The 17,784-nt window shown below is 39.1% G+C and overlaps 1 protein-coding gene across 1 annotated transcript in view; it reads left to right on the plus strand.

The window, feature by feature from the left end:
- LOC142652591 (uncharacterized) overlaps positions 1–17,784 on the plus strand; it is a 106,507-nt gene that overhangs the window by 36,223 nt on the left and 52,500 nt on the right. The window contains exons 10-17 of the mRNA XM_075828246.1: positions 1,917–1,970; positions 2,696–2,740; positions 5,192–5,218; positions 5,620–5,646; positions 5,731–5,775; positions 5,876–5,929; positions 12,414–12,476; positions 15,752–15,814. Coding sequence (XP_075684361.1) covers positions 1,917–1,970; positions 2,696–2,740; positions 5,192–5,218; positions 5,620–5,646; positions 5,731–5,775; positions 5,876–5,929; positions 12,414–12,476; positions 15,752–15,814 — 378 coding nt within the window. The remainder of the gene's footprint in view (positions 1–1,916; positions 1,971–2,695; positions 2,741–5,191; positions 5,219–5,619; positions 5,647–5,730; positions 5,776–5,875; positions 5,930–12,413; positions 12,477–15,751; positions 15,815–17,784) is intronic.

Raw genomic sequence — 17,784 nt, forward strand, 5'->3', positions numbered from 1 at the left:
CTTATTTGCAGATGATTTGGTTTTATTTGTAGACGATATTAGGGGGCAGATTTGCTAAATATTAGATGTAATGCATGAGTTTGAAAATTTGTCAGGGTATAAGATTATTAACAATAAGACTGAGGTCCTCCTGTTAAACTAACAAATGGACATTACCTGGAACCGGGAATATGGATTGAATTTAGTGTTGGAGAAATTAAAATATCTCGGTGTCTCCATAGGGAGGGATGCACATCATATCTATAGGTTCAGCTACACCGCTATATTGGACAGGGTTAGGAAGGAATTCATCTCATCATGAAAAGATTTACCTGTATCCCTACATTGGAAAAAATATCTTAAATGGTGATCTTCCCTAGGTTATTATATTAACTTCAGATGATCCCACTTCTGTTAAGGCATAGTGTTGTAAACAATATTAACAATGCCTTTCAGAAGTTTCTATGGAGGCATAAAAAACCCAGAATGTCAACAAAGAATTTACAAAGAGATACTAGAGTGGGAGGGATGTCTTTTCCCCAATATATGAGCCTACAATATTGCATGTATTGTGAGATTTGTCATAGAATGCCTGAATGACAATAATACATTTGTAGGCTTAGAGGTGGAGAAGCAACTGATATCACCAACATCTCTGAGGGTATTTTTGCACCAGTCACCTTGAACGGATTCCCCTGGAGTCGTTATGTTCAAAGATTCCAGGGCAGTATGGAGGATTTTGTGAAAAAGCTTCCAATCATCATATAGTATATCGGAGCTCCTGACTATAGGGGAATATTTACAACTCAGAGGATATCGAGATATCACTGGATGGACAAAGAGGTGGGCACAAATGGGTATATGTAAAATCCTTGATATGATTGACGAACATGCTAAAAGACTTAAGATGTTTGCCCAAGTCAAGGTGAGATATCACCTTGAACATGGCTACTTCTTGCCATTCATGCAAAGGGTTGTGGGAACTAATAAAAAAAATTATACGTATGACAAGAGGTATGCTGGGCAGTTCATCAAACTAATTTATTAGGCGGAGAGTGCCAATAAAGGAGGATTCTAGATATCTAGATAATATAATGAAAAAAGCCAAAGAGATTTGGGCACCCAGAGGTAGAAAGCGAGGAACAATTACTAAAAGGCCTGGTGCAAATAACCAAAGCCACGTATGAAAAGTTAAGGGAAATGTAGTGGAAAATAGGATGGAGGATTTATGGATGAATAGCGTATCCAGCACACAATTAGAGTATGTTCACACAGCCTAAACCGGAATCAGAACACCTCCAAACATCTGCCCATTGATTGCAATGGGAAAAACAGCGTTCTGTTCCGACGGGCCGTTTTTTTTACGTGGCTGTTTTGAAAAACAGCCACGAAAAACAAGTGCAGTTCACTTCTTGGGACGTTTTTGGAGCCGTTTTTCATAGACTATTGAAAACAGCTCCAAAAACGGCCTAAAAAACGCCATGAAAAACGCAGCGAAAATCACGAGTGGCTTAAAAAAAAGTCTGAAAATCAGGAGCTGTTTTGCCTTGAAAACAGCTCCGTATTTTCAGACGTTTTTGGTTAAGCGTGTGAACATACCTTATAGTCTCCCATTAAAATAATGGTATATTATTCTTGTCTGATACACAATTACATAAATCAAATAGTGGGGAAAATGAGTGGAATGTATAAGAATGCCAAAACCAATCTCTGGCCTCCTAGTTAGAGATACAAAACATATATCTAACTAGATTATCCACCTTTTTTAGCCAAAATTATATATTAGCTTGATCAATGTGTTAGGATGCTTACTCCTCTTAAATAATTTAAAAAAACGGTGTGAATTTCAGTCCCAAACCATCTCCTAGATAGTAAATCTTTTTTCTTCAGTCGTGAAATGCATCCAATTTCAATCAAATTTTATTGACCTTTTGCAGGGCAGTGAAGGAAGAGCAGGGCCCTCTGGCAAGCCAGGTGCTGTTGGACCAAAGGTATGTTTTCACATTGGACCTACAATTGTCATGACCTGACTTATGATAAAGTATATAGATACAAATATTAAAGTTATTTTTTGGTGCTTTATTATTGAAGGCCTATACTAACAATAGGCCATCAATATTTGATCAGTGAGGAACTTCTACTACCCCCCCCCCCCCCCGCTAATCAGCAGAATGAAGGGGCTCGTATTCTAAGGGTAGGCAATCAATATTAACGTCCTGAAAACTCCTTTAATAAGGGGGATTCAATAAGATTTGGTCTATGCCTCCCTATTGAAATGCCAAACCAAGAACCACGTGCACTATGCCAGCATACGTCTGTCACCAGTCATATACTGGAACAGAGTCTTAAAAAATGCCCATCTCATCTTTCATACTAATCTACATGATTCACTTTCTCCATTTTAATGAAAGTTAATTTTAACAGATACCCATAAATAACGGTAGGTATTAAATGATACCATTGTAACTGGCTATGGCCAACTATTGGATTTGGAGTAGAATGATACAAGGTAAGCATTAAATAGAATGGTTCATAGTAAAACGGTGCAAGATACCGTAGTCCTGAAATATTTATTCTGGTGTTTGCAACTTAATTTTCCTAAGCATTGAGAAAACACTGTCTCAATATTGTTTCATGTTTTCAGTTTCCTTAATGAATTCTTTATTTTTGACACAATGTGAAACTATGATACATTTTAAGTTCTATTCTTTTATAGGGTGCTCCTGGTGACACTGGACCTCCTGGGCATGCAGGAATAAAGGTAATTTAGGACAATACTATGTTTTTAAAAAAAAAAAAACAACTGGCAAGAAAACACAAAGTTATCTTCCTCTATCTGACAGCCAAGACATTATGCCGGGTTGCACACGACCGATGTGCCACTTGGGCCATTTTTTTTAACGGCATCGGGTGACACCCAATAGTTTTAACGGACCCATTCACTTTAGCAGGTGAATCTGGTCTGGGTAAACTGACCCGATTCTCCGATCCGTGGAAAGATAGGACAAGTCCTATCTTTTCTCGTATCACTGACGAGACCCGGCCGGCGCAAACTGTCGTGTGCATGAGGCATTAGGCAGTCACCACAAGCCCATGAACATCTAGTGTTGTCACATGACTAGCCACGGGTGACATTGCCAGTAAAACAAATTTAGGGTTTTGGTGCAGGTATTCTTCTTACCGGTGGCTGTATTTGTGGGTTATCCACTCCCTGGTCCTCAGCTGTGTCATGTGACCAGCAATAGGACTCTCCAACTGCCACAGCGTCTCATTCCCTTTAAATTAGGCCTACATAACTAAATATTTGTTACAAATAATCTTCTGCTTTAAATTTGAAAATGGCATAATAATTATGACTAGACTCTGGTGATTCATTTAAGTCTCTCTCATAAGGTTTAAGGACTATACTTTACCTAGTAGATGCTCATTTAATTGTAAACTATAGGATACTTTGTATTTGAGACCTACTGTATTATAACCTATAGAAATATAGAGTAGGGACCTGGGTCCTTCTACTATCGATATGAAAATTCAGTCTGGAGAATTTATGTTCTAGATATGGAGATCTGGAGACATTATTTTTGTAACTTAAACCTCAAAATCACAAACAGTGAATGATGACCCTATACAACATCTTTTTGTAATAAGCTATTTTGTGACTTCCTCAATAAAATACAAAAAAAAAAAACGTATTAATTATACCCAGCTATTTTACTTTGAAGCTTCTTCGGGTCTACAGTTACGGTTTATGAGAAAGTTACGATATGACTATTTTATAATGTTTATTTCAGAAAGAGTAACGATCTCTTGCAAAAAGAAAGGACAACAATAACTTAATAAATGTTAAAATAATAACTTTATTATAATGATAACTGTAGAAAACATATTCTATGAAGAAAGATACTTAAACTTTCTCATTTCAATCTGGAATTGAGAGTTATTCCATGTGAAATACATCAAGCATTTTGTAGATTTAGATTAAGCATTAATATTTTTTTTTTTTACAAATCTGAAACTATTAAAGATGAAGGAAACCACTGCAACTGGTAGAATAAAATCCCATCTAATGCCCTTATGTGACCTTGAATTATATACCAGCTTGATACGAACCTTGTATTTATTTTTTGTACTTTATATCTTACGCCAGCCCATACAAGTGAGTTGCTGCTGGATGAATGAGCATTCAGATATTTCTCCCGATTCCACCATTAACACGTACAGTCGGTTTGGTCCAGCAGGCATGTTTGTTTCAATGGGAAGAGGGGAATAAGACACTAGGGACCCCACTGACAGGCGCTTTTCTCCTGCAGGAAGAATCCAACAAGCCCAATCCTTTTTCCCCCAATATCTGCCGTCGGGGTACAGTCATGAAGCCCCCATAAACAGCTGTTTCGCATCTAATATCTGTGGACAACTTAAGGAATTTTTAATTTCATTTATTGTGCTGCAACCCAACATAGTGGGCATTGATTACCCTGCAATATTGATGTTCATTTTAGGTAGTAATTTTAAATGCAAAATCACTTTCCTTTTTTTAACTGGTTGCCGACCTATGATGGGTATGTTGGTCATGAGTGGCAGGACATTGACGCATCATAACGAGCATACTCGTTGATCTCAGGGGCACATCTGCCACCCAGCTCTAACAGTAGATCTCCGCCAATAGCATTAAAGGGAGATTAAAAACCCCACTATACGAATGAAAAAAAAGTTAACTTATTTAAAAATCTATTGTTAAATAAAAAAAATCTGTAAAAATAATACACATCAATGCAAATTTTTTACAATAAATAAACTTTATTAAGACCTAAAACATAAAATAATATATACATATTCAGTATCATGACGGTAACCTTCACAACTAATTCATAGCATAGTTTATGATGATCGTGTATGCTTAAAATAAAAAAAAACTCCAGCAGAACTGCTTTTTTTTCCACATTTTTGGGAAAATAAAAATGTATATAAATGAAACAATATTGTAAATGTACAAAAAAAAAGGCACATAAAGTACAACTCATCCCGCAAAAAACAAAGTCTCATACAGCTACGTCAAATTTTTTTTTTGTTATGAGCGCCGGGATGCAAAGAAGAAAAATCAAGAAATGATTCTGGTTCTCAAGGCTGAAATTGGCCTGGTGGTTATGGGGTTAAGTACCTACGTAATATAAGGTCAAGATTTATACTCTTTTTTTTTTTCTGACTGATACAGGGTGCCAGAGGCCCTCCAAGTGCAAAGGTATGTCATACTTATCTCTATAATTGCCAATTAAAAACTAAAACGTGCTGTCTTTACATAAAGATCTAATGCACAGAACACAAGGATTTAGGGTACACATATACAAATCATTTATTTTTAGTATTTGTGGTATGTATTATTTTTAGGGTCCCTGTTAATATTTTATTCTTTTCTTTTCATTGACATACCGTATGAAACTTTACATTTTTTTTTTTGGTTAGGTTTGGCTGTGTTTATTGTTATATATAGCTATGTAGTGATCATAATAAATGCAGATTGTATATACTGTACTCGGTGAAAGCCAAGAGCTACAACATACTCAATAGCCTAAAATTGTGCAAACAATAAATTTGTGGAAAGGTTCTTTTTTACATTTTTAACATTTCTTTATTTTGAAACAGGGCTCAAAAGGACAAAAGGGACCAAAGGTTTGATCTTTGTTATTATATAAATTAAATGTTTTTTTAACATGTGCATAACCACATTAATAATACGCCTTGTATTGCTCATAGGGTGTCAAGGGCAGAAATGGTGTTGATTTAAAAGATGGTGCAAAGGTGAGTCAATCGGCACATAATAGCTAAAATTTAAGAATATTTTTTTATTGATCCAAGCACTATACATAAGATCATACATGTTCTCTTCATCTATTTTTAGGGTGAGCCTGGGCTGACTGGATTACCAGGATGCAAAGGTGAAGCTGGGCCTGAAGTAAGTAAAATAATATGACCTAAGTATAAAGAAATAATTCACCGCAAAGTATAAACACACCTAAAATCTATGTTAGATGGGTTGTCCAGAGTGATCAAACATGATCTGCTTTTTATTGGAAACAAAGCTATGATAGATGTACATGATACCTCTGCGAGGCACCGTATGTTCCTCTAGATGCAATTCTAGAAATGAAAGCATCTGCCTGCCTGAGAGATAGCAAATCCTCCGCCACATATAATGATCAATCCCAGGAGAATAGATTTTCATAGAAACCTGTTAGGCTATGTTCATACTGCATTCAGCGAGCAATGAAAATGAGTGTCCTTTTGGCATGCGGTTTAGAGCAGTGTAGCCTGATGCGTTTTCCTATACAGTTGGGCACCCAAAAAACATATACCACATGGCTGCGTGTGCAGCTGTGTTATTCTGCAGGATGATTTATCACCACATCGTTTTCTGTAATCAGTATTAAGCAATCAGTCAAATAAATCCTGCATTCATAGGAGCCAAGAAACTACATGGAGTTTTCTAGAAATATATACATTTAGCATGAATAACCGAATATCTGTGATGCCTTAATTTGATGAAATACTGTTTTATATTCTCTCAGTATATATAGATAACATAGATCTACTAGAATGCAGCTGCAGAGATTCATGGTAGCTTATGTCTCATCCACCAAGATAGGGTAGAGTAGCTACATAAGTATAACCCACATCTGAGGACAAGGCATATGAGAACAAAGAATCCCTAATCTTCTCCCTGAGCAGAATGTAAAGTATGTTTATGTTTTATTATATTTTTATAAAAATCGAAGACATGGGGCGACCCAATTTATCTATCAAACATCTTATGCCGATATTTCACCACCATGTGGGAGTTCTCGGACAGCAGCTGCCCCAATACATAGGCTATGCAACTGTCTTGCAAGGAATGCAATTCACATTGATCTTTTTCTACTATTGTCTATTGCAACAATTCCGAAGAGGAACACAATGCTACAGACGTACATCCCAAACTGATATGTATAACTTAATCTAAAAATACCTAGACTGACTTTATATTTTGTAATTTTAATCAAGAAAAATTGAAAGAATCACAGACTGAGGTTTTAAAGAAAAGTTAGACAGTACTTTATTTCGGGTTTTGGTGGATTGCAGGAGCTGTCCAGAAATGGAAAAAAGGTACAGTCCCCCCCCCCCCCCCAGAAATAGCACCACTTGTGTCCGTGGGTTATGCCTGGTATTGCAGCTTAGTCACATTCAATACTAGACAACAGTGGTTCTGTTTCTAGAAAAGAAAACAAATTATTTTTTCTAATTCCATTTAGTAAGGAATTAATTTCAAGGATTAATTTCTATATATGAAGTCACTAACTAAAAATTATTTTCACTGAATAGTATACCTCTTGTTTAGATTCTGTATTATTGGTTACTAAATATTACATTGTTTCACTTAAATCTTATTATCCTTTTCTTGTAAGTGGAATAATAGATTATTCCTATTATGTGATGAAATACAGTAAAAATAACCCTGTTTTTGGATATCACATTCTATTTGCAAATTAAACACATGATATTTATATTGCCAAAATATATAAATACAGCATAAGAAATATGAGATGGTCTCACATCTGGCTAAATGCTTTGGGACCAAGCAATTTAAAGGGTACTGAAAACAAATGAGTAACATGATAGTTCCTTTGCCTTGTTTATACTTAGATTCTTTATTTACTCTCATGAGTAATATAAAAGTGACATGTGGGCTATTGTACGCATAAAATAGTCTGTTGAGATATTTTCTTTGGTAGTTTGAGAAATTCACTACAATATTCTTAACGCCATGATGTGTTCCCCTTTAGAATATTTTGAATTGTTCATAGCAAGGACTTGGCAAGACATTAAAGCTGCAACATTGACTTGGCCTAACTCACAATGAATGCTTTAGATTTTATAAATTAGCTGATCTGAAATCCAGTAACATATGAACATATGTTTGTATAATATCATCAAGTTGTTGAATTGAGATCTGGAAATCAGTTATAGATGTATTTCCACTTCAGATATTGACGGCATATCCACAGGTATCTCCATTGTGACCCTCCTATGTGGACCCCCTCCCCTTTGTCAGTCCAAGGCAGAGAGGTGACTGCACTCATGCTTGGCTCTCTCCAATGAAGTCTATGGGAGTGCTTTTGGAAGGACTGATCATGATGGGTTGACTTCTGCAAAACAAATAATAACCGTTAATCATTGTGATCAATGTCATGATTTAATTGTTATTACACCGTGTTCCAAATTATTATGCACATTGGATTTAAGTGTCATAAACATTTAATTATTAGTTTTTCAATAAAACTCATGGATGGTATTGTGTCTTAGGGCTCTTTGGATCATTGTAATCAATCTCAGACACCTGTGATAATTAGTTTGCCAGGTGTGCCCAATCAAAGGAAAACTACTTAAGAAGGACTTTCCACATTATTAAGCAGGCCACAGGTTTCAAGCAATATGGGAAAGAAAAAGCATCTCTCTGCTGCCGAAAAGTGTGAAATAGTGCAATACCTTGGACAAGGTATGAAAACATTGGATATTTCAAGAAAACGTAGGTGTGATCATCGTACTGTGAAAAGATTTGTGGCTGATTCAGAGCACAGACGGGTTCGTTCAGATAAAGGCATAATGAGGAAGGTTTCTTCCAGACAAATTAATAGGATTAGGAGAGCAGCTGCTAAAATGCCATTGCAAAGCAGCAAAAAGGTATTTGAAGTCGCTGGTGCCTCTGGAGTCCCGCGAACCTCAAGGTGTAGGATCCTCCAGAGGTTTGCAAGTGTGCATAAAGCTATTATTCGGCCACCCCTAAACAATGCTCACAAGCAGAAACGGTTGCAGTGGGCTCAGAATTACATGAAGACTAATTTTCAAACCGTGTTGTTTACTGATGAGTGCCGTGCAACCCTGGATGGTCCAGATGGATGGAGTAGTGGATGCTTGGTGAATGGCCACCATGTCCCAACAAGGCTGCGACGTCAGCAAGGAGGTGGCGGAGTCATGTTTTGGGCTGGAATCATGGGGAGATAGCTGGTAGGCCCCTTTAGGGTCCCTGACGGTGTGAAAATGACCTCTTCAGAGTTTATGACTGACCACTTTCTTCCGTGGTACTAAAAGAAGAACCGTGCCTTCCGTAGAAAAATTATCTTCATGCATGACAATGCACCATCTCATGCTGCAAACAATACCTCTGTGTCATTGGCTGCTATGGGCATAAAAGGAGTGAAACTCATGGTGTGGCCCTCATGTTCCCCTGACCTCAACCCTATTGAGAACCTTTGGAGCATCCTCAAGCAAAATATCTATGAGGGTGGGAGGCAGTTCACATCAAAACAGAAGCTCTGGGAGGCTATTCTGACATCCTGCAAAGATATTCAAGCAGAAACTGTCCAAATACTCACAAATTCAATGGCTGCAAGAATTGTGAAGGTGATATCAAAGAAGGGGTCCTAAGTTAACATGTAACTTGTCCTGTTAAGTTTTTTTTTATTGAAAGAGCTTTTGATTTCTGTAAATATGACCTCCTAATGCTGCAAATTCAACAAATTACCATTTTAGTTCTCTTTACAACCTTTAAAATGTTTTCATGTCTGTTGTGCATAATAATTTGAAACAGTGCATTTTGAGTTTTTTACTTCTAAAAAAATATCTGTTATCATTAGGAGATTTGTTCAATAAAATTTGCATTATACTCGAACGGTTGATGGCTTGAAGATTATACTGACTGTCATTTGCATCGACTATTTAGGAAAATCAGCGAAAAATAACATTTGCATAATAATTTGGAACACGGTGTATATTTTATATACAGATATATGCACTATCTGGTAGAAAGAATGTGGCACATAACCATAACACCTATATGAACTGGTTGGACATCCTATTCCAAGACTATGGGCGTTAAGATGGAGTTGGGCCCTCTTTTGCAGCAATAACTGTATCCACTCTTCTGGGAAGTCGTTCCAAAAGATTTTGGAGTTTATCTGTCGGAATTTGTGTCCATTCAGTCAAAAGAGCATTTGTGAGGTCAGACACTGAAGTTGGACAAGAAGGTCTGGCCCACAATCTGCTTTCCAATATGTCCCAAATGTGTTGGATGGGGTTGAGCTCATGTCAACCGTGTTCTTCCACACCAAACTCATCGAACCATGTCTTTATGTACCATGCTTTGCGCACAGTGGAACAGTCATGCTGGAACAGAAAAGGGTCTTCCCAAAACTGTTGCCACAAAGTTGGAACTATACAATTGTCTAAAATATCTTTGTATGATGCAGCATTGACATTATCCTTCAGATAGTGAAACGTGATTCATCATTCCACTGTTTCAGTCCAGTGGCAGCATGCTTTACACCGTTCCAGCTGACGGTTGGCATTGAATTTGGCGAACTCAGGCTTTTGTGCTGATGTTCAGCTGTGGAAACCCATTTTATGAAGCTTACAACGCACAGCTCCTGTGCTGATGTCACTTCCAGAGATAGTTTGGAACTGCTGTATGTGATGCCACTAGAATAGGGAATTTTTATGCGCCACATGCTTCAGAACCTAGTGGTCCCAATCTTTGAGTTTGCGTGCGAACCGCTTCATGGCTGAACTGTTGTAGGGTCAGTTAACACTTCAGATTTTGCATGGTGGGCCCCACCGCCAAATCCGCCTCTGAATTATTCCTGCCGTCGGCAGAAATATTCCTCCTCCCATTGGCTGCAATGGGAGGTGCGGGCGAAATCTACCCGAAGATCGGGCAGGACGCTCCTTTTCCCGCTAGCTGAAAAAATCAGCTAGCTGGAAAAAGAAGCGTCCGACTCCCATTGAAATGAATGGGAACGGGAATTTTGCGGCAGAAACCGCGGTGGTTTCCGATGCAAAAATTCTGCTGTGTAAACAGGGCCTTACGCCTAGAAACTTCCACTTCACAATGATAGCACTTGAAGTTGACCGGGGAAGACCAAGCAGATTGTGGCAAAGGTGGCATCATATGATAGTGCCACATTTAAAGTCACTAAACTCTTCAGTAAACCCCATACCCATACCAATGATTATCTATGGAGATTGCATGGATTTAGGCTTGATTTTATGTACCAGTTTGCAATGGGTATGGCTGAAACACCTGAACTCAATAATTAGCAGGGGTGTTCACATTCTTATGGCCAAACAGTGTATTATTACCGTATATATCCAAAATCAATGGACTTTGAGAAGTCTTCTTTTAACTCAGTGACCTTCTATTTTCTGGTTGCTCCCAGTGGTATGTGGCACTGGCCATGGAAATCTTTAGAGAGTTCAAACTTTATTATATTTTGTAGTAGGGGGTACAATATCACCTCACAGGAGTACAGTATTTTTAATAGAGGTCAAGATGCATATGCAATATCTACTTATATTAAGAAGTATAACTAACATCATTCCTTTCACAGTTTTCCAAGACAACAGGTATAAAAGGAAATTTTGCTTCTGTCTTCTGACATGTATTACACTGGACTTAAAGGCAATGTGTTGCCAGAAAAACATGTTGTTTTTTTTTAAATTAAACATTTAGTGTGTGGGTGATTAAACATTGTTCAAATTTTTTTTATTTTTTTCACGAGTCAGGAAATATTATAAATTAATTCTAATTTATAGTATTTCCCATTTCTGGTCACTAGATGGAGCTATTCCCAAAATTGCAGCATTGCAAAATTGGGTAAAAAGCCCTCGCTCTAGTGAGCTCTCAGCATCCCCCCCTCCTTTATCCTGGCTAGTGCCGGGATAAACGAGGGGTTTGAACGGTCTAACCTCCTACACTGTGTGTCGCCATTTTTTGAGCTAACACACAGTGTAGTAGGTTTACATACAGTAGTAAACACACACAAACACGAACATACATTGAAATCTCTTACCTGCTCCTGCCGTCGCGGCTCCCTCCGGCCCGTCCGCTCCGTCTGCTGCCGCTGGTCCAAGTGCACAAGTCCGGAAGCCGCGACCGGAAGTAGTAATATTACTGTCCGGCCGCGACTTCCGGTCCACAGGAAAATGGACGGCGCCAATTTCAAGTTGGACTGTGTGGGAGCGGCGCATGCGCTGTTCCCACACAGACGCCGTACACACAAGTGAATGGGACGGGAGCGGTTCGTCGTCCCTATGGGACTGTGGCTGCCGTATTCCATGTCTGTATGTGTCGTTAATCGACACACACAGAAATGGAACAAAAAATGGCAGCCCCCATAGGGAAGAAAAAGTGTAAAAATAAGAAAAAGTAAAACACAAACACACAAATAAATATAAACGTTTTTAATAAAGCACTAACATCTTGAACATATGAAAAAAATTTCTGTGATGACACTGTTCCTTTAAAGTGATTTCTATTAAGTGAAGTTATGTGTCTTTATACTCATCTACATATGAATGCGGAAAAGAGTCTTCAATGTCTATTGACTATGCATTCTGTCTGTGTGCAGGGGATGCCAGGCTCTGTAGGCCAGAAAGGAGATCCTGGTCCTTATGGAGCAAAAGGTGAAAAGGTATGACACTGTGTCATTTGTTTGTAAACATCTGTTATGAAATAAACCAAGATTTATTAAGCCTCTTCGGCTTCACTGGCTATGGTATTTACAGCCCATTCACATGGCTGTATTATGGCTGGAATGGGAATTGATCCTATTCTTGGAAGTCAGGAAATTCTTTACAAAAATCTTCTTTGGGAAAGACTTTCCTGATTTCCCAGTACGGAATGCTGTCCAATCCTTGGCATGCATGAGCCACAAAATGCACTGGTATATTATTTATACAAAAAAAAAAAAAAATTACACAAAACAACAACGAACTGGAATGATAGCAAGAGATGCGTGAAGGCTTGAAGGATTGAAAGAATGGCGCGTAGTGATCCATTCTGTACTGCAAGTGAAATTGGACGTCACATCCCAAGCCTAGGGTGGCAACCAGTGTCGACACAAACCATCAGAAGGTGTTTGCACGACATTGGGCTATGAGTCAGACGTCCAGCTACAGGTGTTCTATTGACCATTTGCCACCTCTCTCAAAGGCTATCATGGTGCACAGCAAGACGGCAATGGAGGCTGGAATTGAGGTCTATCTTCAGCGATGAGTCACCCTTTTGTCTCTGACAAAATGCTAGCCAGAGATTTGTCTGTAGACCACGTGGGTAATGCCATGAAGAGGCCTTCACAAGGGAACGTCACACTGGTTCTACTCCTGGGATTGTGCTGTGGGATGGCATAATGTACGGTAGCCGGACCCATTTAGTCTTCATTTCAGGTACACTAACAGCTCGGCATTACATTGATATGGTTATAGAACTAGTGGTATGGCCATTTCTCCAAAGTGTTCCAGAAGCCGTTTTTTCAACAGGACTAGGCCAGACCACTTGGAGCTCGTGCTACTGTGAGCAGCCTGCATGGCCTAAATGTGCTACCATGGGCTGCAGCGTCTCCAGACTTGTCTCCCATCGAGCACATCTGGGATGTCATTGGTCAGCAATTGCAAAGGGAGATGCCAGCAGCAAATCTTCATGATTTGTGTGCCCAAGTGCATTCAGCGTGGCATAACATTCCTCAGACAACCATTAATAACCTCATTGTTAGCATGCCAAGGTTTGTACGTCCGTGTATTTCTGTGCGTGGCGCTCATAATCGATACTAAATAAATCAAGATGTTTGGAATATTTTGTTTCAATTTTTTTATCATTTGCATATTATTTACATGTCTATCGATCCTGCGATTTCCATATTTCCCAAATGTTTCCTTCTTGGTGTTGAAGTACAGTAAAAAATTGTGTAGTACCGTGTTAGCCAAAGACAATATGAAATGTTAAATACTTTTGTGTCAAAAAAGACTAAAGTATAATAGGTATGATACCTTTATTGGCTAACCATAAAAGTTCTATATGCAAGCTTTCAGAGCACAGAGGCCCCTTCTTCAGGCAATTGGTGTTGCAATTTCAATGTTGACGAGTGTGTATGTACAGTGAAGGAAATAAGTATTTGATCCCATGCTGATTTTGTAAGTTTGCCCACTGTCAAAGACATGAACAGTCTAGAATTTTTAGGCTAGGTTAATTTTAACAGTGAGAGATAGATTATATTTTTAAAAAAAACAGAAAATCACATTGTCAAAATTATATATATTTATTTGCATTTTGCACAGAGAAATAAGTACTTGATCCCTTTGGCAAACAAGACTTAATACTTGGTGGCAAAACCCTTGTTGGCAAGCACAGCAGTCAGACGTTTTTTGTAGTTGATGATGAGGTTTGCACACATGTTAGATGGAATTTTGGCCTACTCCTCTTTGCAGATCATCTGTAAATCATTAAGATTTCGAGGCTGTCGCTTGGCAACTTGGATCTTCAGCTCCCTCCATAAGTTTTCGATGGGATTAAGGACTGGAGACTGGCTAGGCCACTCCATGACCTTAATGTGCTTCTTTTTGAGCCACTCCTTTGTTGCCTTGGCTGTATGTTTCGGGTCATTGTCGTGCTGGAAGACCCAGCCACGAGCCATTTTTAATGTCCTGGTGGAGGGAAGGAGGTTGTCACTCAGGATTTGATAGTACATGGCTCCATCCATTCTCCCATTGATGCAGTGAAGTAGTCCTGTGCCCTTAGCAGAGAAACACCCCCAAAACATAATGTTTCCACCTCCATGCTTGACAGTGGGGACGGTGTTCTTTGGGTCATAGGCAGCATTTCTCTTCCTCCAAACACGCGAGTTGAGTTAATGCCAAAGAGCTCAATTTTAGTCTCATCTGACCACAGCACCTTCTCCCAATCACTCTCAGAATCATCCAGATGTTCATTTGCAAACTTCAGACGGGCCTGTACATGTGCCTTCTTAAGCAGGGGGACCTTGCGGGAACTGCAGGATTTTAATCCATTACGGCGTAATGTGTTACCAATGGTTTTCTTGGTGACTGTGGTCCCAGCTGCCTTGAGATCATTAACATGTTCCCCCCATGTAGTTTTCGGCTGAGCTCTCACCTTCCTCAGGATCAAGGATACCCCACTAGGTGAGATTTTGCATGGAGCCCCAGATCGATGTTGATTGACAGTCATTTTGTATGTCTTCCATTTTCTTACTATTGCACCAACAGTTGTCTCCTTCTCACCCAGCGTCTTACTTATGGTTTTGTAGCCCATTCCAGCCTTGTGCAGGTCTATGATCTTGTCCCTGACATCCTTAGAAAGCTCTTTCGTCTTGCCCATGTTGTAGAGGTTAGAGTCAGACTAATTAATTGAGTCTGTGGACAGGAGTCTTTTATACAGGTGACCATTTAAGACAGCTGTCTTTAATGCAGGCACCAAGTTGATTTGGAGCGTGTAACTGGTCTGGAGGAGGCTGAACTCTTAATGGTTGGTAGGGGATCAAATACTTATTTCTCTGTGCACCATGCAAATAAATATATATAATTTTGACTATGTGACTTTTTTTTTTTTTTCTTATATATATAATCTATCTCTCACTGGTAAAATTAACCTAGCCTAAAAATTCTAGACTGTTCATGACTTTGACAGTGGGCAAACTTACAAAATCAGCAAGGGATCAAATACTTATTTCCTTCACTGTATATGTATATATATATATATATATATATATATATATATATATATATATACATACATACACACTTCACAACTAAAGAGTTGCACAGATTTGGTAATTAATGGAATAAGTAAAGATGTTAACTAATTCAATCAATCAATAAATAAATATTTTATGTGTATAGTTCATACAAAATAACTGATTATACATTCAATTTTGTGTTATGATACCATTTTTAGGGTGATCGAGGCATACTTGGAACACAAGGGTTACCTGGAGTCCCAGGAGTCTCTGGGCCAATGGTAAGATAATCTCTCAACGTTAGGCCGTGTTCACACGTCATGGTCAAATTGCATTTTTTGAAGTTATTTTGCAAAAAATCGCAGCGAGAACATGCAAATTGACCACGACGTGTAAACACAGCCTTAGAAATTCTCAAGCATATATCAATTACTGGCAGTAAGTCAACCATCTAATTTATAAAAAATGGAAACCATGTTTTTAGAACAAAGAATATTAAACCGGTTATCCCCAACTAATCACCTGACCTATCCACAGGATAGTTCATAAGTGTTTGATCACTGGGGGTCCCACCGCTGAGGCCCCTAATGATCAAGAGAACTGGGGTTCCGAGTCCCCTAAATGAACGAAGAAGCGTTTTCACATGTGTGCTGCTGCTCATTTTATTCTCGATGGGACTACCAAAGGTAGATGTGCGCTGTACTTGGCGTGCGCCAACAGTCACATGGAAAATTAATAAAGCAGCTCCTTGCGCCTTCGCTTCGTTGAACATATGGCCGGAAGCCACGGCTGGAAGTCGTCATCTTACTGTCCGGCAGCGGCTTCCGGTCCACATGAAAATGGCGCCAGATTTCGCTCTATGAACGAGCTTCGTTTTGGTCTGTGTGGGAGCGGCGTACTCTTCTGTGAATGGAACGGCTCCCGTTCGCATTCTCTATGGGGTTGTATGTGCCGTATTCCATCTCTGTATGTGTCGTTAATCGACACATACAGAGATGAAAGAAAAAAAATGGCAGCCCCCATAGAGAAGTAAAAGTCAGAAAACATTAAAAAGTTTAAAGTCACAACACTAATAAATAACATTTTTGTTTATATTATATTAAAAGCAATATAATATAATAAAAAATAAAATAATTAATGACACCTTTCCTTTAAAACGGTTATTCGGGTTACTAAAATTAATAGCCTATCCTTAGAATAGCCCATCAATATTGGATCGGTGGCGGTCCGACTGTTGGCACCCCTACCGATCAGCTTTTTGAAGGGGCCGTGAAACTCATATGAACGTTGCAGTCACTTCTTTGTTTACACAGTTCTTCTTTCTGTTCATACTTGTACCACTGTCTCATTAAAGTGAATAGAGCAATGGTACAATACATTTCACCGTTGCTACAAATGTAATGACGCGTGCAAATATGAACAGAAAGAAGAACCATGTAAACAATGAAGAGACTGCGGCACAGGTACAATCGCCGCGGCCCCTTCAAACAGCTAATCGGCGGGGGTGCCGACAGTCAGACCCCCACCGATCTAATATTGATGGTTTATCCTAAGGATGGGCCATAAATATTAATAGCCCAGATAACTCCTTTCAGTCATGTATTGATTTAAATAAAGCCGAATATTGCTGTGTGCTTCTCACAACATTTAGCACCCACTGCAGCCTTTACGCTTGTCCTTCTGTAGGTACTGTCCTTCTCTCACTCACATTGCACTTTAAAAGCTATGTAAGCCTTTGCACGCTTTTATTATTTTTATTTTTTTAATAAAACAATGCATTATGTTGTTTTAAGTAACTTTGTAATTGTTTTTTTTTTTACTTTTTCAGATACAGATTCTATGTATCCTGGACACATAGAAGCTGTATCTTGCGCTCAGAGCCGAATCCGTCAGGTCAGCGGGATTGACGGCTTGGGTGACAGCGTGTCCTGCATGTCTCTGACACGCAGGATCCACCTGTTATCAATCACATGTAAGTTATACATTTTTAATAAAAAAACAATTACAAGGTTGCTTAAAATACCATAATCAGTGGCGTAACTACCACCGTAGCAGCTGTAGCGACTGCTACGGGGCCCGCGGCATGAAGGGGCCCGTGTCCCCTGCCGCCACGGGCCCCCACCATGGCCGGAGGCTCCGCTAGCAGCCGCTATGGCTGCTACAGCGCGACGCCACTGAACACTACGGCAGAGCAGGGAGGTATCTCCCCGCTCTGCCATTAAACAAAAGACATGTATCCCCTCTCCACAGG

Source organism: Rhinoderma darwinii, chromosome 5 (assembly GCF_050947455.1).
Source record: "Rhinoderma darwinii isolate aRhiDar2 chromosome 5, aRhiDar2.hap1, whole genome shotgun sequence".
In the NCBI taxonomy this organism is placed as follows: Eukaryota; Metazoa; Chordata; class Amphibia; order Anura; family Rhinodermatidae; genus Rhinoderma; species Rhinoderma darwinii.